Source organism: Diaphorina citri, unplaced genomic scaffold (genome assembly GCF_000475195.1).
Source record: "Diaphorina citri unplaced genomic scaffold, Diaci psyllid genome assembly version 1.1 scaffold750, whole genome shotgun sequence".
Classification (NCBI taxonomy): Eukaryota; Metazoa; Arthropoda; class Insecta; order Hemiptera; family Psyllidae; genus Diaphorina; species Diaphorina citri.
In genome coordinates this window covers 118,612-143,427 of record NW_007378183.1, presented here as the reverse complement: position 1 = coordinate 143,427, position 24,816 = coordinate 118,612, and the positions used below count along the sequence as shown (strand labels likewise).

The window sequence follows — 24,816 nt, the reverse complement described above, 5'->3', positions numbered from 1 at the left end:
CAGAACAGGTTAGTTTGTGGTCCAAATTGATCACACAATGAGTGAGTCATTTACTACAAAGTCAGGCAGTTGGAATGGTTTTTGGAAAGGCATAAGTTAGTAGGTTACCTTCCTTAATATTGTTGAGGACTTTTTTGATGTTTCTTTTACTGTGTTTTGCTTGCAGTAATTTCCAATGTGACTGATGAGGAGATGCAGGAGCATTATGATAATTTCTTTGAAGATGTCTTTGTTGAGTGTGAAGATAAGGTAAATATTGTCCTCTTTATCAAGCTTTTACAAAGAAGAAACATCTACAATTTTGGAACATTAAAATAATCTAATGTATTGAGCAGATTAAGATCCCTAAGTTCTTTTTTTATGTCATTATCTGCTTATGGTCTAATCACAAATAGAAATTATATATAGTATAAAAAAAGGCAAATCCCAGAAACAAATGGTAAGTTTTTATGTAGGCTTGTAAGAATTTCATGTAACTTCACTAAAAAAATTTCACTCTTCATTCAGTTTTTTGACTGTAATTTTGCATCAATTTTCCCAGCACCTAAATGGGAAGTATTGTGTCTTTTTGCCCATCCAATGAGAGGCATACTTTGGGATGGGCATGCTACGACACAGACCACAGGAGTCTAATGTAGGAGTTATTTCATTGCTACAAAATAAAAATGGCGGTGAAACATTCATCTTGAAAAAAAAAAAAAATGCAAAGTTGCTAAATTTTTTATGGAACTTAGCATAAGCCTAATTCTTAGTCACCTCTTGATATTCTCAACAGTATGGAGAGATAGAAGAGATGAATGTGTGTGATAACCTTGGTGACCATCTTGTGGGTAACGTGTACATTAAGTTCCGCCGTGAGGAGGATGCTGAGAAAGCCGTCAATGATTTGAATAATCGCTGGTTTGGAGGTCGCCCCGTGTATGCAGAACTGAGTCCAGTCACTGATTTCAGAGAAGCATGCTGTCGCCAGTATGAAATGGGTGGGTAACGTGTACATTAAGTTCCGCCGTGAGGAGGATGCTGAGAAAGCCGTCAATGATTTGAATAATCGCTGGTTTGGAGGTCGCCCCGTGTATGCAGAACTGAGTCCAGTCACTGATTTCAGAGAAGCGTGCTGTCGCCAGTATGAAATGGGGTAAGTAAGTGAGGTTCAACTTTTATATTATTGGTAGTATTGGAGACGAAAAACGCCGACCCCGTCTGTACACGGGAAAAGGCAAAGAAGAAGATGGGAGTGTACGAAATTTCAGGAGTTAGCACATCTGCCTTGTAAGCACTATTTTTTATTTTCAATTCCAGCCCACAAAAAATTTCCTAAACAGATGAGGTTCGTTCTCGGAATGGCTGACTTTCTTCTATCCTTCTCTCTTCAATTTTGGGATGATGAGAGTTTTCTCCATTACTAGTTTATAACGTCTGTACACGGGAAAAGGCAAAGAAGAAGATGGGAGTGTACGAAATTTCAGGAGTTAGCACATCTGCCTTGTAAGCACTATTTTTTATTTTCAATTCCAGCCCACAAAAAATTTCCTAAACAGATGAGGTTCGTTCTCGGAATGGCTGACTTTCTTCTATCCTTCTCTCTTCAATTTTGGGATGATGAGAGTTTTCTCCATTACTAGTTTATAAAGATCTGGTGGCTAGCAGCCAGTGATGCTTTATCTCATTGATGTCCTGTGATTCTTCAGAAGTGTAGTAGGTAGTTGATGATGATAGTTTATAAAGATCTGGTGGCTAGCAGCCAGTGATGCTTTATCTCATTGATGTCCTGTGATTCTTCAGAAGTGTAGTAGGTAGTTGAAGATGAGATTAATAAGCATATTGAATAATCTGGTGCAATAAATGAAAATTTCTTGAACCTCTTAAAAAATAATTATACCAAATAAAAATAAAAGCAAAATAATACCTAACTAACTGTTGAAATTTTCTTTCTATATCCTGAAGATTGCCTGATTACCTGTCCAAAAAAGTATTGAATAATCTGGTGCAATAAATGAAAATTTCTTGAACCTCTTAAAAAATAATTATACCAAATATAAATAAAAGCAAAATAATACCTAACTGTTGAAATTTTCTTTCTATATCCTGAAGATTGCCTGATTACCTGTCCAAAAAATATGTTTAATCTCTCAAATAAACTGACAATATCTACGAGCCCGCCCTCAACTGACACTGATAAATTAGTTCCAAAATTTCCCACTACATGTGAACAGCGTCGTTGTTTTGTTTACATAAAAAAAAAATAATAATGCAGAGCAAAAAGGAAAAGGAGAGAAAAGTGCGAAGTCTACTTTAGATTTTCCATTTTCCCCAGATTTCCCTCTTTGGTAAACTGGCTTTCAAGAGCTTTTCCCACATTTCAACCAATCAAAGGGCTTGAAAATTTTCGGAAACGCTGAGCAAAAATCCAGTCTGGCAACAATGGTGAACGAATGTCCAAGTGAATGAGTGTCTGTTCACCATAAAAAAAAATGCAGAAAGGAAAAGGAGAGAAAAGCAGAAAAGTGCGAAGTCTACTTTAGATTTTCCATTTTCCCCAGATTTCCCTTTTTGGTAAACTGGCTTTCAAGAGCTTTTCCGGAGGAGTACGTTGATTTCTCATAATCAATTTTTTTTTTGTGACGTAATCTTGAAGAATTAGTGACAAAGTAGAGTTGTAACCATCAACATTTTTGGTGGGTTTCATTCAATAAAGTTTGGGTTTTCTGAAAACTGTACCTATTTAACTATGGCAGGTCAAATTACTTTTCCAATCTGAACAAAGAGCTGAAATGTCAGAGACAGAAGAAAACATCATCCTGCATGTTTTGGTTGTGGGATTCCATCATAAAAAGGGATGCCAGGTGAGCAATATGTTACATACGTACCTAGCTAATAGTTTTTTCTTACTCCTGTAACAGGCAAAGGGGTAGTTCGTTATTGAACAGTTTTTAGTAGAACTGACCTACCCAGGCACTGTACTATGACTCACACTGTTCTGCATGTATCATGGGAGCCTTTTAACTATCATCATAATATTCAAAATACATGCATAGGTATTTTTCTTTTGCAATTCATATTAATAGTGGTGGGGAATCGGTAAAAGGAATATTGCCTGGCATTTTGACATTCCCCTATTCCCCACCATTACCACCTGAAAATTGCAAAAGGGGAGATAGGTATAGATTTTGTTATCAGTTAGTACCACCCCTATGATTCACACTGACTTCAGGTAGGTTATTGAACAGAGTTTTTAGTAGGGCTGATCATACCTAGGTATCCATTTACCCAGGCAATGTACTATGACACTCTGATCTGCACGTATCATGGGAGCCTTTTAACTATCATCATAATATTTAAAATACATGCATAGGTATTTTTCTTTTGCAATTTTCATAATAGTGGTGGGGAATCGGTAAAAGGAACATTGCCTGGCATTTTAGCATTGCCCTATTCCCCACCATTACCACCTGAAAATTGCAAAAGGGGACATAGGTATGTTTTTTTTTTATCAGTTAGTACCACCCCCATGATTCACACTGACTTCAATACATATGATTCACACACTATCAATATACCAATTTTTGTTATTTTTACAGGGAAGTGCTGATTGGTTTAGCTGGTGTGTGAACTATATTCTTACATTATCATTTATCATATCTCATTCCATGTAAGTAACAGATTTGTATCAGTTCTCATTCAACATTCAATGTTATGTAAAATTTCAGGTGGAATATGCTTTCCCTCCTCTAATTGAAGGAACCAGTTCAGAGAGTAATGAATGTCCATCCGAATGGAAATACCTGCCCACTTTGGCCCTACCAGATGGGTCACACAATTATGAAGAAGATACTGTTTATTTTCACTTGCCCAGTTTGACAGATAGTAAGAAAACAGTATTTGGAATATCATGTTTCCGACAAATTCCTGTAGAGGTATGTAAAGTTTTATTTTACTGGTAGGTATCCAATGGCATATTGTAAAAAATAAATAAATGCCTCCTGCAAGATTTTGCCCAGGGGGAGGGGGTCCCTATGAGTCTCTAGTTAAAAAAAGAAATAAATAAAAAATAAATAAAAATACAAACCTTCACAATGTTAGCTTGTAAAGTAGTCACCATATTAATAAAACACCTATTTCCTCAAATTTTTAGAAACTGAAGAACCAGACTGCAGATTTGACACGGAATACCGTACAGAAGTCAGTCTGTGTGTTGAGCACAGTGCCCCTCTATGGCCATGTTCAAGTGAAGATGGCTCTCATCACTCATGCTTACTTTGAAGAGGGAGACTTCAGCAAAGTGTCCCTTCTCAAGGACACCTACCATCACTTGAATTCATGTCTTTCTCAAATTGAAGATTTGAGTAATGCACCCCAGTTGTTTGTTGGTAAGGCAATAGAGATTTTCAGATAGTATTATCCCATCTCATCATAGGGTTACCAGTTGTACAAATGGTTTCCTGCAGTCATTTCTTCTTCTCTGTCTTCTGCTAATCTTTTCATTTCTTCATAATTCTTCAGTCCTAGGGTCTTGACAAACAGCACTCTTTCTCTTTTACATTTTCTTTATACTCCTTCATCAAATAAGTGTTGTAGGTTGTAGCATACTTTCATGTCTTACCAGTAGTAAATAGCAGCAGGAAGTAATAGCAAATAGAATATCCCAGATATGTTAATTGATATTCAAACATTTGTTCTTCTCTGTCTTCTGCTAATCTTTTCATTTCTTCATAACTCTTCAGTCTTAGGGTCTTGACAAACTGATTGCAGTGTATCCTAGGGAAGATTTGAGTAATGCACCCCAGTTGTTTGTTGGTAAGGCAATAGAGATTTTCAGATAGTATTATCCCATCTCATCATAGGGTTACCATTTGTACAAATGGTTTCCTGCAGCCATTTGTTCTTCTCTGTCTTCTGCTAATCTTTTCATTTCTTCATAACTCTTCAGTCTTAGGGTCTTGACAAACTGATTGCAGTGTATCTTAGGGTCTTGACCTCTTGACAAACAGCACTCTTTCTCTTTCTTTATACTCCTTCATCAAGTAAGTGTTGTAGGTTGTAGCATACTTTCAATAGCAGCAGGAAATAATAGCAAATAGAATATCCTAGATATGTTAGTTAATTGTTGTTTTCGTTTTATTATTATCTATTATTTAATTGGCATAATCATTACTTCAATCTCCCTTTACAGGTCTTTCAGCTCGTGAACTCATCCTGAAGTTTCGGCACAATGCTCTGTTACTATTCAAACTTCTTCTGCTTGAGAGGAAGTGTGTGTTTTATTGCTCTCCTGTCAAGCCATTATGTTCCACAATTCTCTCTCTGCTTTCTCTCCATCCCAGTATGATCGAGACAGGACTTGCAAAGTCTACTAGTATCAAGTAAGGAGGTTAAACAAATTTTTCTTGAGCTTTTGATTTAAATCAGTAGGTTGAACTTATTAAATGGCAGACCTTCTAAATATACAAGATATTTCCGGAAAAATATTGGGATGCAAGAAGAAAACTCACGAGGCTGAGTGCACCCCGAACTCCATGCACAGAACTGAAAAAAACCTCGGCCCCGCCGGGAATCGAACCCGGGCTTCCTGCGTACAAGGCTAGTGTGATACCCACTCGGCCACGGAGCTTGCTCTGTAGTTAAATATTGTTATTTTGTTCTAAACATTTCAGCACGATGCAAAACACAGAGGGAGGTCGAAAGCTGAATCAGGCAATGATGAACACAACCAAAGCAGTAGCCACGACAAGTAAAGCCGTCGGTAAGTACTAAAGTTCCATCCGTGTGGCTGAGTGTTGAAAGAACCAACTCTCAATCCCGAAAACACTTGCAAAGTCTACTAGTATCAAGTAAGGAGATTAAACTAATTTTTCTTGAGCTTTTGATTTAAATCAGTAGGTTAAACTTATTAAATGGCAGACCTTCTAAATATACAAGATAATTCCGGAAAAATATTGGGATGCAAGAAGAAAAATGACCTAATAGTCAATTTCTAGCATTTGAAACAAACCAACCAACAAAAAAAAATCCTTTATTTTACAGCATTGGCGAAGATAATAAAGATTTCTCCCAGGAGTATCAACCCAAGTCAGAAAGCTCCCTAGAGTTCAAGAATGGTGATGCAAGCGCCAAGTACTCCATTGTGGATTCAGCCGAAGAAGTTACTCTAAGTCTACCTCACCAAAGTTCTGCAGGTAATCCCCCTCAGCACGATGCAAAACACAGAGGGAGGTCGAAAGCTGAATCAGGCAATGATGAACACAACCAAAGCAGTAGCCACGACAAGTAAAGCTGTCGGTAAGTACTAAAGTTCCATCTGTGTGGCTGAGTGTTGAAAGAACCAACTCTCAATCCCGAAAACGTTGTTATTTTATATTAAATATCCAACCTCAGTGGTGCCGTTGTTAACGCGTTGGACTAAAAGGACTTTCAGTCTCATTATGGTGTACTTGGTGTCCAGGGTCCTCAGATAAGGACATGCACTTTAAGTATAGATAATAGTTTGCTCTAGACCTTGGTTCCTTCGGTCAACAACAGTAGTTATTTTTCAGAATCAACAACCTCAGTTGATAAGGACAGACATGCACTTTAAGTATAGATAATAGTTTGCTGTAGACCTTGGTTCCTTCGGTCAACAACAGTAGTTATTTTTCAGATTCAACAACCTCAGTGGTGCAGTGGTTAACGTGTTGGACTTTGGATCTGGAGGTTGGTGGTTCGAGTCCAAGTCAAGTCATAAAATTTATCTAGGTGTAATATTTGTGACAATCATTTAAGTATGCTTAACACAGTTAAAAATTCCTGTCCAAGTCAAGTCATAAAATTTATCTAGGTGTAATATTTGTGACAATCATTTAAGTATGCTTAACACAGTTAAAAATTCCTTTTTTTCCCAGAATCAACACATCCTCAGCTCTCAGAACAAGGAGACCAGGATTCTGGTTCAGACAGATTCACCATTAAGGAAACCCCTACGGAAGAGGGCTCTCCCAGTTTAGCTGATCCAAGTCAAGTCATAAAATTTATCTAGGTGTAATATTTGTGACAATCATTTAAGTATGCTTAACACAGTTAAAAATTCCTTTTTTTTTCAGAATCAACACATCCTCAGCTCTCAGAACAAGGAGACCAGGATACTGGTTCAGACAGATTCACCATTAAGGAAACCCCTACGGAAGAGGGCTCTCCCAGTTTAGCTGACGATGGTCGCAGTAGTACGGGAGGCTCAGCTCTCTCTCGTGATGTCAGTATGGATACGCTAGCTCATGTTGTGTCTAACTTGGAGGCCAATGTTAGCACTGTTGCCGCCATGGACCCCGCACTCTGTGGACTCCCGCTGAATGTGTTTGATAGCGTAAGTGAGCCTCTAGGTAGCAACTTTTTTTTTAGGGTGGCACAAGTTTATGAAACCTAGGGTGTTAAATTATCTCTTGTCCCTGCTACGATCGTCTCTATTGCCAGGTTAGAAAATGAAAATATTGTACCGTTTAACCTTTTTTTTTCTGTAACTGCTAAGGTCTTGTCGTCCCTAGCACTGTTGCCGCCATGGACCCCGCACTCTGTGGACTCCCGCTGAATGTGTTTGATAGCGTAAGTGAGCCTCTAGGTAGCAACTTTCAAGAAGTTTGACACAACATTACTAAGTGCCTCCTTTGCAATCAATTTCCATATTTTAATAATCTTTTTACACTGGTAATGTCGCCACTGGTCGCTACTCGATTAAAGTAGCTACAGCTCACGAGGCTGAGTGCACCCCGAACTCCATGCACAGAACTGAAAAAAACCTCGGCCCGTCGAACAACATTACTAAGTGCCTCCTTTGCAATCAATTTCCATATTTTAATAATCTTTTTACACTGGTACTGTCGCCACTGGTCGCTACTCGGTTAAAGTAGCTACAGCTCACGAGGCTGAGTGCACCCCGAACTCCATGCACAGAACTGAAAAAAACCTCGGCCCCGCCGGGAATCGAACCCGGGCTTCCTGCGTGCAAGGCTAGTGTGATACCCACTCGGCCACGGAGCTTGCTCTGTAGTTACACATTGTTATTTTGTTCTAAACATTTCAGCACGATGCAAAACACAGAGGGAGGTCGAAAGCTGAATCAGGCAATGATGAACACAAGCAAAGCAGTAGCCACGACAAGTAAAGCCGTCGGTGAGTACTAAAGTTCCATCTGTGTGGCTGAGTGTTGAAAGAACCAACTCTCTATCCCGAAAACATTGTTATTTTATATTAAATATCCAACCTCAGTGGTGCCGTTGTTAACGCGTTGGACGTTGGATCTGGAGGTTAGTGGTTTGAGTCCAAGTCAAGTCATAAAATTTATCTAGGTGTAATAATCGGGGAACGATATTTGTGGCAAGCATTTAAACATGCTTAACGCAATTAAAAATTCCTTCCTTTTTTTTCATTTTATTAAATACAAGATCCTAATGTCATTTAAACAGAGCCTGTTCCTGAAAGCAACTTTCCATTTTAAAAGATTTTGATGTTACAGTAACTGTACTATTATGAGTTCTGTAATACTCTTGAAGGTTGTTAATCTTACGTCATAATTTTTGCGGAGTGCAAAATGCAAAGTGGGAAGATCTTCGTCGTGAATTCAAGCAACCTCCATGTTCTGCCAAAGTCAACAAGTCAACATTTAATTAAAGAATTGAAGTGATTCCTAATCCTAATTTCTCTTTGTTTTTCATTCGGGGTTCGTTTGCTGAGTAGAGTGTTTCATTTAATTAAAGAATTGAAGTGATTCCTAATCCTAATTTCTCTTTGTTTTTCATTCGGGGTTCGGTTGCTGAGTAGAGTGTTTTTTTTTTTTCACTGGAGGTTAGTGGTTTGAGTCCAAGTCAAGTCATAAAATTTATCTAGGTGTAATAATCGGGGAACGATATTTGTGGCAAGCATTTAAATATGCTTAACACAGTTAAAAATTCCTTCTTTTTTTTTCATTTTATTAAATACAAGATCCTAATGTCATTTAAACAGAGCCTGTTCCTGAAAACAACTTTCCATTTTAAAAGATTTTGATGTCACAGTAACTATTATGAGTTCTGTAATACTCTTGAAGGTTGTTCTTACGTCATATTTTTTACGGAGTGAAAAATGCAAAGTGGGAAGATCTTCGTCGTGAATTCAAGCAACCTTAATGGCCGAGTGGGTATCACACTAGGCTTGCACGGAAAGCAACTTTCCATTTTAAAAGATTTTGATGTCACAGTAACTATTATGAGTTCTGTAATACTCTTGAAGGTTGTTCTTACGTCATAATTTTTGCGGAGTGCAAAATGCAAAGTGGGAAGATCTTCGTCGTGAATTCAAGCAACCTCCATGGCCGAGTGGGTATCACACTAGGCTTGCACACCGGAGGCCCCGGGTTCGATTCCTGGCGGGGTCGAATTTTTCTGTGCTTGGGAAGATTGTGGCGCTCACAACAACACTCAACACTAAAATAGTGCATTTTTTCACCCTTCTTTATTCCCATTTTTTAGGGGGCGCCATCGCTCAAGCGAAGGGCGCCGTCACGACGTGGTGGTCAAGTTTGACTGCTATTCAGACGAATGGTGGGTTCGAATCCAATATCCAGGAGTCAGACGAAACTGAAGAGCCGTCACGACGTGGTGGTCAAGTTTGACTGCTATTCAGACGAATGGTGGGTTCGAATCCAATATCCAGGAGTCAGACGAAACTGAAGAAGTCTCCAGTGAAGCGGTAGAACCCGTTGAAACGGGTGAATCAAACGGTGAAAAACCTGCAACAACGGAAGGAAGCGGTGGAAATGGAAACTTTGCCAAAGTAGAGCATGTTTAGAGACGCTGTTTCCGCGTTATCCCTGGGCCGACTCTCTCATGTTAACTTTATGTTTATGCACTTCACATTAACATGGGCGTTACAACAGCCTGGGTTACATATTCAAATTCACCATTTGGCGAAAGCTAAAGCTGCTGCTACAACAACAACCACATATTCGAAACCCACACAACTCTGGGTGAATCAAACGGTGAAAAACCTGCAACAACGGAAGGAAGCGGTGGAAATGGAAACTTTGCCAAAGTAGAGCATGTTTAGAGACGCTGTTTCCGCGTTATCCCTGGGCCGACTCTCTCATGTTAACTTTATGTTTATGCACTTCACATTAACATGGGTGTTACAACAGCCTGGGTTACATATTCAAATTCACCATTTGGCGAAACCTAAAGCTGCTGCTACAACAACAACCACATATTCGAAACCCACACAACTCCCTTCACATTAACATGGGCGTTACAACAGCCTGGGTTACATATTCAAATTCACCATTTGGCGAAAGCTAAAGCTGCTGCTACAACAACACCAACAACAACCACATATTCGAAACCCACACAACTCTGACATTGCTTCTTCTACGCATCCGTAGTTGTAAATTGTGTCACTAGAAATCAAGATTCTGTACTTAAACAGATCTTTATTATTATTTATTTATCTGGGAACTCCAAATTTTCCAACAATGAGATTCTGGTCTCACAACATATTGTGCACCACTTAACAGCCTGTGTGTATTACAGGATCTTTGGAGACGTGAAGAATTGTAAGTTGGTATAAAGCTGAATTTTTCAGGGGGCGCCATCGCTCAAGCGAAGGGCGCCGTCACGACGTGGTGGTCAAGTTTGACTGCTATTCAGACGAATGGTGGGTTTGAATCCAATATCCAGGAGTCAGACGAAACTGAAGAATTCATGAGCCCTGTTTAACATCTTGGATTTACAGCAAAGTGGTAAGAGTTCATTTTTCAATGCCCCAGTAGGTATAGTTACTTTGCCTATAGATTTCAATCATCCTAAATTTTAAGGGAAGATTGATGTACATACTCTGAAACCTAGCATAGATATTGAAATGATGTGGTAGGTAGTCATTATTTTTTTTTTTCTCAGTTCCATTTCATTTTCTAATCTTTCGTAGTTTCTAGTACCTACATACAATATTAATTATGTATTTTACATCCTCATCTGACCAGGCTTGGTTCATGAGCCCTGTTTAACATCTTGGATTTACAGCAAAGTGGTAAGAGTTCATTTTTCAAGGCCCCAGTAGGTATAGTTACTTTGCCTTAGATTTCAATCATCCTAAATTTTAGGGAAGATTGATGTACATACTCTGAAACCTAGCATAGATATTGAAATGATGTGGTAGGTAGTCATTATTTTTTTTTCTCAGTTCCATTTCATTTTCTAATCTTCCATAGTTTCTAGTACCTACATACAATGCAAATTATGTATTTTACATCCTCATCTGACCAGGCTTGATGGTATGAGAATTTGCTTTTTTGAGGAATTCAGTCAATGAGACTTTGATATTTTGATTTCAGAAAACAGATGGGGCACTGTGTGATATTGTCGGGATGACCGAGACTCACTGGAACATTGGAGGAGGTAAGAAACTAACAGTATTAATAGGTCCTATACTTTGTACAAATACTCGGGATGACCGAGACTCACTGGAACATTGGAGGAGGTAAGAAACTAACAGTATTAATAGGTCCTATACTTTGTACAAATACTAAATGCTTATTTATACAGTTAAGCAGAATGGTATTTGTTCAGAAGTCATGTCAATGGAAAATTGCTGCAAAAAGGAGCTGTCACAAATGAGCAGTGACCAGTGTTATTATAGGGTTAGAACAAGGAGATCACAGAGGCCCCAACTAAAAAATAAAAAAAAATCGAAAATTTTCACATAGGCCGTTCTTCTTGGGAACGATTCAAATGCTTATTTATACAGTTAAGCAGAATGGTATTTGTTCAGAAGTCATGTCAATGGAAAATTGCTACAAAAAGGAGCTGTCACAAATGAGCTGTGACCAGTGTTATTTTAGGGTTAGGTTAAACACAGAAAGGAGCTTTTCCAAATGAGCAGTGACTAGTGTTATGGTTTGGTTAAACACAAAATGGAGCTTTCTTTTTCATTGTCATGTCTTCTGAATAAATACAGGAGAAATAAATATATTCCTTGTAAAAAAAGGACCTATAGGACCAACTTTAAAAAGCAAAACAGAGAGATAAAAAAAAAGTTATTGAGAGTAACAGTGGAATGCTCGGAGGATTATGTTTGGTTTTAAACCAAGTGGTGTCCTTATTCAAAAGCCCAAGTTTGTGTAAATAATTATTTAGCTTTTTCTTCCTTGATTATTTGCCATCAAGCCAACAAATAAATCATCAGTGTGCAGTGTGTCAGATTTAGACTTTAAACTCATAATTCCTCATGTGTAGTATTTAGCTTTTTCTTCCTTGATTATTTGCCATCAAGCCAACAAATAAATCATCAGTGTGCAGTGTGTCAGATTTAGACTTTAAACTCGTAATTCCTCATGTGTATGTCAATTTTGAAGTCAAATGTTCTCCAAGTAGATGACCAACCATAACCACCCATGATAATCCAGTCTGGCTCAGGGACATTTAACAGGGAGTAGACTAGTGTTTGGCTTGTAGAACTATGAACAGGAATAAGAACAACTAACCCTAACCAGCCTAGCTGATAATTTTTCAAATGGACCTCACTGTTTGAAAAGAATAGCTATGCAAGCACATGCTTCATGTTCTCATGATGGTTGAATGTGGTCCAGGATGAGCCAATCAAAATCAAGTAGGTAAACATGCTAGAGACCATCATTCTGGTGTTTTTCTGATAAAAAAAGTCCCCCCCCATTTTCCCACCACCAATTACCACAAATGTAGAAATACATACAACAACTAAGTAGGTATAGTTTCAAGTTTCAAGACTTGAATGCCTTGCCTGATTGCTGGGTTTGTAACCAGTAAGTAAGTAGCCTATTCCACAAAAGTATTCAATAATAAGATTCACTAGTGTAGAAGTTGTACTACTTAATGATAGTTTACATTTATGTAAAAGTTACAAGTGTAACTATAACTAAGTAGGTAAGTTATTATTATTTTAACTTTACACTTGGAACTTTTACTACCTACATATTCCATTCTTTTGTAGCATAAGGCCCAGCTCCTCAACTTTCCTCATGGGACTGAGAGCACCTCAGAAAAAGTCGTCTTAGTTGGGGAAAGCTCCCGGAAAACCGTCTTAGTTGGGTATATTTGGAATCAGGAGACCATTTCGCGTCTTTTGGCACCAGTTCCAGCCATGTACCTTATGAGGTAAATTTTGGCCCCGTTTGGGACCTTTCAAAGCCGTCTTAGTTGGGGAAAGCCCCCAGTAAACCGTCTTAGTTGAGTATTTTTGGAATCAGGAGACCTTTCCGCGTCTGTTGACATCAATTCCAGCCATGTACCTTATGAGGTAAATTTGTGCCCCGTTTTGCGATTTTTACCCTCTTCCCCAGGGATAAAGCCCCCGGTTTGGCCACTAAGACTCATATTTTTGAAATGTACTCGCCAACCCCCATCAGATCCATAGGAAGAAAATTTTGTACCTTATGAGGTAGAAAAAATGTACCTCAGCTCCGGCTCTATAACTTTTATGAAATGATATTATCAGCGTGAGTAGGGTAGGTATTTGTCTTGATTGAATGGTTGTTAACAGAAGTACTTACAGGTAATACAACCTTAATTTGTAAACAGAACTGCACTTACCTATCAATAAAGAGGTGCTCGAATAAACTGTTAACAGAATGGGGCATCCTGTTCTATGTTGACAGTCTAAAATTTTAAATAAAGCTGTTCCTAGTTTTTTACTTTCCTTATCCTATAGGAAGGAAAGTAAGTAATGCACCTGAGAACTGCACTTACCTATCAATAAAGAGGTGCTCGAATAAACTGTTAACAGAATGGGGCATCCTGTTCTATGTTGACAGTCTAAAATTCTAAATAAAGCTATTCCTAGTTTTTTACTTTCCTTATCCTAAATCTATAGGAAGGAAAGTAAGTAATGCACCTGTTCGGGCAAAATTTTCGATGGTTAGTTTTTAGTGCTAAAAGACGTTTTTAGGTCCCTAGAGAATAAATCTAAAGCCATTGGTCCGTGTGTCTGTAATCTAAAAAATATCTCGAACGCTAAGAGCTAGAGACTTGAAATTTGGTATGTAGGCAACACGTGTTTTGGCACTAAAAACTGACCATCGAAATTTTGACCCGATTACATTACTTTCCTTCCTATAGGATAAGGAAAGTAAAAATATCTCGAACGCTAAGAGCTAGAGACTTGAAATTTGGTATGTAGGCAACAAAAAATGTGATACGGATGTAACACGAAACTTTTGGTTAAGATCGGTGCAACAGCGGTTGGCTGCATTTCGGCCGCTTTTTGGCGGGGTTCGGCTTTACTGACTTAACGGTAAGAAATATTGAAAAGTTATGATAGGAGACCCCCAAAATCATACCTAAGAAACCCAGCTAAGTACCTATAATTTACTAGGATAAGGAAATTCTTGTGATGTTCACACCAGATTTTTTAATACACACCATTACTTACTTAAGTAGATACGTAAGGTAATTAGTATGTATTATTTTTACTTTTTGTCGTTTCTCGAATTCGTAGTTATGAGAATCAGGAAAAAGGGAGAATTTTTATGCAGATAAAAAATAGGAAGTAGAAGAGGACTAAGAAAAAAAGGTGCGACCTTTTGAAACAGAAAGGACAGGGAAGGTGGAGAAATGTAACGAGAGTGAGAGGGAGGAATGGAGATATGAGGGGAGAGAGAGACAAAGGAAGGGAGTGGGAGAGAGAGAGAGGAAGAGCGGTGGTTAAAATGTAGAAAAAAGGAGTGATGACAATGTGGTGTGCGAGGGAGGAAGTATGTGTGGGAAGGAAGCTTGGGTGGGAGAGATGTATAGAAAGTAATATGTTTGCTGAACACATAGTGTATATCGACTCTCTCTCTCTCTCTCGTTGCTCCTGCTTACTGGAAACTTGTATACGTTATTATTCTCTCCTTCTCTTCCTCTCCCTCGTCTTTTTTTTAACCTAATTTTAGATTTCCAGGGTATCATCCGAAGGGAGGCGAACGCTAACTCTAGGGGGAGGAAAGAGGGAGAGATATAGGAATATGAAGAAGAAGAGGGGGCAGGCAGGGGGAGAAATAGTGAGTGGGAGAAGTAAGTGAAGGAAGAGGGGGAGAGGAAGAGAAGGAAGAAAAGGGGGAGAGAGAAATGAGTGGGAGGAAAGTGAGGGGTAGATGAGGAAAGAGAGGGAGAGGGGAAGAAGATTCTTGGGGATATAGAGACGCGGCGATATTAAAGGAAAGAGTTCGTCTTTTCTTCTTGTTTCTTTCCCCTCTCCTACTTCGTCCGTCTCCCTTCTCTCTTTCTCTCTCTCTCCTTTTTCTCTTCGTTTTTTTATTTTTGTTACAGTTTTTCGACTTTTTTTTTCTTCTCTCGTTTTTGTCTTACTTGAAAAAACTCAACGTTCTCTCTCTCCCTCCCTCCCTTCCTCCCAAAGAGGGAGAGATATAGGAATATGAAGAAGAAGAGGGGGCAGGCAGGGGGAGAAATAGTGAGTGGGAGAAGTAAGTGAAGGGAGAGGAAGAGAAGGAAGAAAAGGGGGAGAGAGAAATGAATGGGAGGAAAGTGAGGGAGAGGGGAAGAAGAGATTCTTGGGGATATAGAGACGCGGCGATGTTAAAGTGAGAAGAAAGTAGGGTGGAAAGAGTTCGTCTTTTCTTCTTGTTTCTTTCCCCTCTCCCACTTCGTCCGTCTCCACTCTCTCTCTCTCTCTCTCTCCTTTTTCTCTTCGTTTTTTTATTTTTGTTACAGTTTTTCGACTTTTTTTTCTTCTCTCGTTTTTGTCTTACTTGAAAAAACTCAACGTTCTCTCTCTCCCTCCCTCTCTCCCTCCCTCCCCTCTCTCTCTCTCCTCTTTTCTGTTTCTCTTTCTCCCCTTCCTCCCTTTCCGCTATCAGTTCCATTTACATTTACACCACTGGTTTTTAATAGACTCCAAGCATTGGACTGTCGATGTCATTTAAGCATAATATATTCCTTTTTTTTAACCTAATAGAAATTAGAAATACATATTAATTATGTCCCTTACCCTTATCTAACGTCAAGTTATGCTAGTTTTTTTTTTTAAATTATTCCTTGTTATGCTAGATCGTTTGTTTTTTGACCGTGTTGTGCCCATTGTATGTATTGCTCCAACATCGACACCTAGAACAGATAATGCTCGGATATGATAACTTCCTCCACAATACAGCTCGTATATTCATCTTGTACCTTGCTTCTCTTCTTCCTCTCTCTTTGATATTTTATACCCATCATGTTGTACTCGTGTGTGATCTGTTTTAAAACGTTATTTTGTTATTTCCATGTCCCTCCGCCATTTTGTTTTCTTTACGTACCTACAGTACTCGTGTGTGATCTGTTTTAAAACGTTATTTTGTTATTTCCATGTCCCTCCGCCATTTTGTTTTCTTTACGTACCTACATTGTTGTTGAGTACATCGCCATAAACACACGTAATATTGATTCCAAATACAGCATAACCTATTCGCCTATTTTGCTCGTTGGTCGAGGGTCACTTAAACGAGGAGGTGTGAGATGAGTGGACCAATGTATAGGAAACACGACGGTCTGCATTGGCGTGTGAGTCCTGCCCTCCTGCCTGTCAATCCACTTTAATGTGATTATCTGATTACCTATTTACCTATTATATCTATTGAGTGATTATGATTACCTACTATATTATTATATTTTTACCAATGCCAAAAAAAAAAAAAAAAAATGAGGGTTTTTAATTCCCTACAATATTATATTTTTTTTCACAAAACCAAAAAAAAAAAAAAAAAAAAAAAAATCGAAACAGGGTAGAAACTAGGGCATCCGACACAATATGAGGCTCTTTAAGAATCCTGAGGAAGACAGCCTAGTTTGTTTCGAGGGTAGCGTGCCTGCCTTGTAAGCGCCAGTTCGCGGGTTCGATTCCCGCGCGGGGCGAACTTTATCCTAAAAGTCTGTCCCCCTTCCTCTTCGATTTCGGGATGAGACTTCCGTTGTCACAGCGTTTACTTGACGTAGGAAAGAAAACCAGACCTCTTGCTTCACAGTTGAACTCTGTAAAGCACAGAGCAGAAGAATCACAGAGGACATGGAAATTGGGCCATCAGAATAAGTGGTATCCAAACTGTGGGTCAGGAAAAATCGGGGCCCGGTTGACAGTTGAACTCTGTAAAGCACAGAGCAGAAGAATCACAGAGGACATGGAAATTGGGCCATCAGAATAAGTGGTATCCAAACTGTGGGCCAGGAAAAATCGGGGCCCGGTTATTAATTGGTGGTTCGCATACAATACCTAGTTATTTTCAAAGAGAATCCCGCTATAGGTCTGAGGAAAGGGGAAGACACAGTCGACGGCCGTCGATCAACTGAATCTATGTTGTCGACGGAGTCAGTCGACATCGAGCGACGGTTGTCGACTATGAGTGGACAAAGCTTTAGGTACAACACAAAAATCGTGCATCTTGGATGAGAGTTTCTTTTTCTTATCCCAAACGTAGGTACTTTTAATAATATAAAATCCAAGAATAGAATATACCCTGTTCAGACTAGTGTTTGGCTTGTAGAACTATGAACAGGAATAAGAACAACTAACCCTAACCAGCCTAGCTGATAATTTTTCAAATGGACCTCACTGTTTGAAAAGAATAGCTATGCAAGCACATGCTTCATGTTCTCATGATGGTTGAATGTGGTCCAGGATGATCCAATCAAGTAGGTAAACATGCTAGAGACCATCATTCTGGTGTTTTTCTGATAAAAAAAAGTCCCCTGTTCATACTGCCAGAATGAGACTGAAAAGTCCCTTTACTCCCGCAGTCTAAACAAGGTCTTATGTATTTGGTACAAAATAGGTGCAAATACAAACAAGGACCACAAGAGGGTTAGGTTGGGAACGGCTGCACTAAGTTATATAGCCCAGAGTCTGATTGTCAGTGGGGGTGGGTGGGTGTTGTATTAAGCGTGCACGGGAGGGGGGGCACCCGCTTATCTTGACGCTAAATGACCAGGAGGGGGGGTGCGGTCTTGCGCACTAGAACACCACAGCCACATTCCGCAGAGGTTCTCCTAGCTTAGGAGATCAGCTGATTAATCAATCTCAATCTGTTTCTTATCAACAATTAGACTAGTGTTTGGCTTGTAGAACTATGAACAGGAATAAGAACAACTAACCCTAACCAGCCTAGCTGATAATTTTTCAAATGGACCTCTCTGTTTGAAAAGAATAGCTATGCAAGCACATGCTTCATGTTCTCATGATGGTTGAATGTGGTCCAGGATGAGCCAATCAAGTAGGTAAACATGCTAGAGACCATCATTCTGGTGTTTTTCTGATAAAAAAAGTCTGGAACATGGTGATAATTGTACTCACTAAGCTGCGACAATGTGTGTGAGAAATGTACCGGAAAGTACGGAAGTGTTTATCATTCAAAAAATACCTCTGTGTCTGGGGGTCTGTGAGTTAAGTCAATGGGTTGCTAATGTACCTAAGTAGTTAAGTAGGTACTTTATTTATTATTATTTTTTTAAGGAGCAAAAATTGTGAAGCCATATCCAGATTTACATTTAAGATTTTTCACCTTTCTTCACTATTGCTATTTTTTATAGGTAGTATAGAGATTGGCAAGGGTCGCCTCGCAGTAGAGGTGTTTCTTTTCCCGAAAAAAAGTCCCCCCCCCATTTTCCCACCACCAATTACCACAAATGTAGAAATACATACAACAACTAAGTAGGTATAGTTTCAAGTTTCAAGACTTGAATGCCTTGCCTGATTGCTGGGTTTGTAACCAGTAAGTAAGTAGCCTATTCCACAAAAGTATTCAATAATAAGATTCACTAGTGTAGAAGGTGTAATACTTAATGATAGTTTACATTTATGTAAAAGTTACAAGTGCAACTATAACTAATTAGGTAAGTTATTATTATTTTAACTTTACACCTGGAACTTTTACTACCTACATATGCCTTGCCTGATTGCTGGGTTTGTAACCAGTAAGTAAGTAGCCTATTCCACAAAAGTATTCAATAATAAGATTCACTAGTGTAGAAGTTGTACTACTTAATGATAGTTTACATTTATGTAAAAGTTACAAGTGTAACTATAACTAAGTAGGTAAGTTATTATTATTTTAACTTTACACTTGGAACTTTTACTACCTACATCCCTCTCTCCTCTCCGAACATGTTTGTTTCTCCTCAATTAGATTTTATCTTTCTTTTTCCAATTCCACATTGTGTCGTCACACTGTACATATCAGACTATGTTCGCTTACGTGGTATTATGCTACTTGGGTGCCTATTATGTTTTTACCAGCCCATTTGTTGGCCATCGGAGTATTCTAGTTAATCGTGATTCCGCCAGGTGCTGGTGAAGCATAGCTGAGAGACGATTTGTAGTGAGATAATAATAGAGAGTAGCATTGTAGCATAAGCACTAGACTGATGATGTTGGAAGTGAACCGTTCTATTTTCTATTCATGATTGTTTTTAAGGAGAAAGAGTAAAGACCTAAATAGAGGTACTTTAGGGGGATAGTAGCAATCTGTGGTATCAATTGCAAGGGTAAAAGAAAATTTTGAGTTGATTATAAAGGAGGCTTTAGTATATGCTGTGAAACTTTAGTACATGTGCTAACTACAAAAATTGTTAAGAGGGTCATGATTGTTTTTAAGGAGAAAGAGTAAAGACCTAAATAGAGGTACTTTAGGGGGATAGTAGCAATCTGTGGTATCAATTGCAAGGGCAAAAGAAAATTTTGAGTTGATTATAAAGGAGGCTTTAGTATATGCTGTGAAGCTTTAGTACATGTGCTAACTAACTACAAAAATTGTTAAGAGGCTCTCCTCAGCTTCTCAACTTAAAGTATTAAACCAAGTTAAACCGTAGGAAAAGAGTGGAGGGAGGGGGGTTCATAACTACCTACACTATGTCATACAGCCCCATATAATACTTGTCTTTTTTCGCCATAACTGCAAAACCAGTGCACTTGTTTTAACCTTGTATAAGGTACCAAAGAGTAAAGACCTAAATAGAGGTACTTTAGGGGGATAGTAGCAATCTGTGGTATCAATTGCAAGGGTAAAAGAAAATTTTGAGTTGACTATAAAGGAGGCTTTAGTATATGCTGTGAAACTTTAGTACATGTGCTAACTAACTACAAAAATTGTTAAGAGGCTCTCCTCAGCTTCTCAACTCAAAGTATTAAACTAAGTTAAACCGTAGGAAAAGAGTGGAGGGAGGGGGGTTCATAACTACCTACACTATGTCATAATTGTCATACAGCCCCATATAATACTTGTCTTTTTTCGCCATAACTGCAAAACCAGTGCACTTGTTTTAACCTTGTATAAGGTACCTACCTACTTAGGTATGTACATCCAGACATTCCAGACCAGAATATAGGTATCTACCTACAAAAGCTGCAAGATAATGTCGGGGGAGGGTAGACGACGGGTGTTTGCATTTGTTTAAAGTCAAAGGTCGAGGGGCAGACATTGGTAAGAAACTAGAGGGGGGAAACTAACTGTGACCTCTCCTTCCCCCTCCTACCTTACTCTTAACATCTCCCCTCCCTCCCATGAGCGCCATCAGCAGAATCTGTTTTTACCTTATAAGGTACCTACCTACTTAGGTATGTACATCCAGACATTCCAGACCAGAATATAGGTATCTACCTACAAAAGCTGCAAGATAATGTCTGGGGGAGGGTAGACGACGGGTGTTTGCATTTGTTTAAAGTCAAAGGTCGAAGGGGAGACATTGGTAAGAAACTAGAGGGGGGAAACTAACTGTGACCTCTCCTTCCCCCTCCTACCTTACTCTTAACATCTTCCCTCCCTCCCATGAGCGCCATCAGCAGAATCTGTTTTTACCTCCCATCTCCCATGTCCCGGCGCACAGTAAATCCCTTTTTATTGAATTTGCCTATACAATGGATTTGATGTTAACGGTAAAACATTATGTCTGGCCTGTGTATAAGAGGTGGATTACGAATCCGATGTACTCTGATGCTGATGATGTTATTGGGAGTCAATGCAAAATATGGGTCATTGCATACAATATTGATGTGACCCATTTACATGGCGTAAAGAACCCATTGGCTGTCAACTACACAGAGGAGCTTTCGATCCAAAGAGGTTCCTACCCCCCTAACAAGTCTGGGTTTCTTTCCAGTTACTAGGTATTATTTGTAGAGCGAAAGTTTTTCTTCAACTTTCAGCTAAAACAAAGGCGAACTTCCGTTTCATGAGAAATTACCGAGCATATTATTATTATTATTACATTTCCCCTCATCTTCGAGCTCTCCCTTTTTCTCCTTTCAACCCTAAATATTTCTTTCTCCATTTTATATTTTCTGTTACTTACTTACCTAAAACTTTTTTATATTTAAAATTAAATGGAGCTTTTGTACAAAAAGGGCAAAGAGAATTGACGAAGACTCATGTAGAGTAGGTAGGAGAAACGAAGAAGAAAATGGAAGGAGTTGAGAAAAGTGATGAAAATAAAGGAAGAAGAGAAAGAGAGAGAGTCTGGCATTTAGAGTTTTCCAGCAGTTTTGAAGTTTTCTATTAGGGTCATCGATTTTTATTTTCTCAATGTGTACGTTATTTGAAAACCTACTGTTGAGAAAATTATACTTGAAACCTCTGTGATAATATTACATTCACCGCCCCTGTCATACATAGGGTGTAACTGTGGCGTGGTGCATTATTATACAAAGTGTGTCTGTGTTTTGTTTGATTCTCCTTAATGTGGGCTGTTCTGCTTCGTGATATGTTCTTTATTAATCTGATCTATAATTAATTAAGAATGACGAAAGAAACAAAGTGTACAAAAAAATGCAAAAATACTAAATGCTAGTCTTTTGCATTCTTTATTAATCTGATCTATAATTAATTAAGAATGACGAAAGAAACAAAGTGTACAAAAAAATGCAAAAATACTAAATGCTAGTCTTTTGCATTTGTTGATTTCACTGTCCGTTTGGAAGTTTATACACAGTTGATTGTGTGATTCAAAAGTTAGGGAGTTTTGTAACTTTATGAACACGCTGTATGGCACCTACTCTTTCAACTTTCGCTGTGGAAACTCTGACATTTGCTGCTAAACTTTTTCTGAGTTTCTGACCATTAGTGAGACCAATATCAAAATGGCTGATTATTAGAGTCAGTCTATAAGATCTTGAATGCACCTATTCTTGTTATGGTGTACACTTGTTTTGAAATGTGTGTTGTCTTGGTCTGTGACTCTGCTTGATTTACTTGAACTAGGAGACTGAGAAATGTAAGCTTGTTGCTGAAAGAGTATTTATCCAAAACATATTAGGTACTTTGATTTGAACTTTGGATGATTCAACCTTAATTTGTAAACAGAACTGCACTTACCTATCAATAAAGAGGTGCTCGAATAAACTGTTAACAGAATGGGGCATCCTGTTCTAAGTTGACAGTCTAAAATTCTAAATAAAGCTATTCCTAGTTTTTTACTTTCCTTATCCTATAGGAAGGAAAGTAAGTAATGCACCTATAGTATAGAGATTGGCAAGGGTCGCCTCGCAGTAGAGGTGTTTCTTTTCCCGGTATATGTACATGTACACCTAGTGGTCCATTATCTTCCTACAGAAAAATGACATCTCACCTGTTGAGCTTATCTCCATCTATGTACTTTTGCATTGTTCTGTCTCCATCTGTAGGGATCTACTATGTGGATCTTAAGTTGTCTCCTGCCTAATTGACTTATAGATACATATTAACATTTTCCATGCTAAGCCTGGTTAGTTTTTAGTGCTAAAAGACGTTTTGAGGTCCCTAGAGAATAAATCTAAAGCCATTGGTCCGTGTGTCTGTAATCATGATAAGCTCCAAACTCCTTGAAATACTGCCTTTTTCAATCTCCAATCTCGTTTGGATATCGTTACACCTTTGGTCTGATGCCGCGATCTTGGGACAGGTACTGAATTTTAGTTCGTTCGTACGAACCTTGTGGAACGCTCCGTACTTTGTGTGTTGTGTGTATTATTTTTGTCATTTCCACCACCATCAGCCATGCGTGTTTCTTTCTCTCTTTTTATTCTATTAAACTCCCTTATCCTATTGAATGATGCTTATTTGGGTGTTCTGTTGTAACATTTACAATATCTCTAACCGTTTAGTCGATATAGGCTCATTTGCACACAAAAAATTAACAATTGCAGTTTCAGATGAAGTATAATTTTTCGTAACAACTTGCTTAAAAATTTAGAAACTCTTTAACAATCATGAGATTTGTTGAATTCTACAACGATTTGGACGAATCTTTTATGTGATTAATATTAGAATAACTTTGCCTAAATGTTAATCAAAACACAGACATATGAATTACTATAAATGAACCATTGAACCATGCAGATGATCAAAAATGTGGTACCCCAAGGATCACCGAGTATGCAATGCGATCTTGGGACAGGTACTGAATTTTAGTTCGTTCGTACGAACCTTGTGGAACGCTCCGTATTTTGTGTGTTGTGTGTATTATTTTTTGTCATTTCCACCACCATCAGCCATGCGTGTTTCTTTCTCTCTTTTTATTCTATTAAACTCCTTCACTTCTCTGTCTCGCTCATCAGATATTCACGAGTCTTTAGAGCAGAATGATCAGAATGCAAGAGATGTCGATATTTCTCAGCAAACAAATCAGAGAGATAGCCATTAAAAAATGGCCCCCCCCCCCCCCCCTTACACTAGGTAAGATATTTGATTTTTAATGCCATTTTAACCTCAACAAATATTAAGTAAAAATAAAATTTTAATTACATATTATCTAGTTTTAAGCACTTAGTCCAAATATCGAATCTTTTCGCCTTTCACGCTCCATTCTACATTGAAATTGTTCTATCAGTCTACTTACACTAGGTAAGATATTTGATTTTTGATGCCATTTTAACCTCAACAAATATTAAGTAAAAATAAAATTTTAATTACATATTATCTAGTTTTAAGCACTTAGTTCAAATATCGCATCTTTTCGCCTTTCACGCTCCATCCTACATTGAAAATATTGAAATTGTTCTATGTTCTATCAGTCTTACTTTGTTCTTCACTCGGTGCTCATGTGTATGAAAGTCGTTTCTGCCCTCTCTCCTCTCCGAACATGTTTGTTTCTCCTCAATTAGATTTTATCTTTCTTTTTCCAATTCCACATTGTGTCGTCACACTGTACATATCAGACTATGTTCGCTTACGTGGTATTATGCTACTTGGGTGCCTATTATGTTTTTACCAGCCCATTTGTTGGCCATCGGAGTATTCTAGTTGATCGTGATTCCGCCAGGTGCTGGTGAAGCATAGCTGAGAGACGATTTGTAGTGAGATAATAATAGAGACTCGAAGGTCTGGAAAAAAATCTCCATCTTCATGAAGTCAAATATGAGCTGTAAAGTCATCTACTGAAGCCATATAGGTTATGAGACACGAGCATCGATAAAAATAAAAATGCCTTGAAAAATGTCTTCTAAAAATCTCGAACGAACAAGATTTCGTATCCTTTTTTCTCTCTTCAGAGAGTCACGAAATTGTTTTTAATAAGGCGGACAGGATAAGTTTAATATAAAAGCTAGTAGAAAGTTTGACATCATATACATATTTAGCTTAGTTTACATTTAAATCAATACCTAGTGCCCTCCACCCGTCCTCTCATGTTGCTTTATCATCATTATCATCATCATCATCCCATTTCTTTGTACTTATTTTACATCTCTGTGAACTTTTCTTGTGTTTTTTTTCCTCTCCTTTTCTTTCCTTTCTGTATAAACTCGTTGCTACTTTGTACTTATTTTACATCTCTGTGAACTTTTCTTGTGTTTTTTTCCTCTCCTTTTCTTTCCTTTCTGTATAAACTCGTTGCTACTTTCTTCTTCTCGCTCTCT

The 24,816-nt window shown here is 38.3% G+C and overlaps 3 protein-coding genes across 3 annotated transcripts in view; all 3 read left to right on the top strand.

Moving 5' to 3' along the window:
* Window positions 1-141: 141 nt before the first annotated feature.
* On the top strand, window positions 142-1,139 carry LOC103511775 (splicing factor U2af 38 kDa subunit). The gene is made up of 3 exons (XM_008476512.2): window positions 142-249; window positions 776-826; window positions 981-1,139. Exons 1-3 carry the CDS (start codon window positions 193-195, stop codon window positions 1,137-1,139), a joined length of 267 nt encoding a protein of 88 aa, XP_008474734.2. The 5' UTR covers window positions 142-192.
* A 1,333-nt stretch (window positions 1,140-2,472) lies between these two features.
* On the top strand, window positions 2,473-9,589 carry LOC103511774 (late secretory pathway protein AVL9 homolog; the record flags this gene model as incomplete). Its single annotated transcript, XM_026825438.1, has 8 exons — window positions 2,473-2,843; window positions 3,708-3,914; window positions 4,133-4,367; window positions 5,171-5,360; window positions 6,022-6,173; window positions 7,074-7,337; window positions 7,918-8,136; window positions 9,471-9,589. Coding segments are annotated over exons 1-8 (1,458 nt in total), but the record flags the coding sequence as incomplete, so codon positions are not given.
* A 1,129-nt stretch (window positions 9,590-10,718) lies between these two features.
* The window catches only part of LOC103511773 (serine/threonine-protein kinase tousled-like 2), a gene marked incomplete in the record, with an annotated part of 95,412 nt that continues 81,314 nt past the window's right edge, over window positions 10,719-24,816 (top strand). The window contains 2 exon segments of the mRNA XM_026825439.1: window positions 10,719-10,732; window positions 11,324-11,387. Of these exon segments, the coding sequence (XP_026681240.1) occupies window positions 11,357-11,387 (31 nt within the window).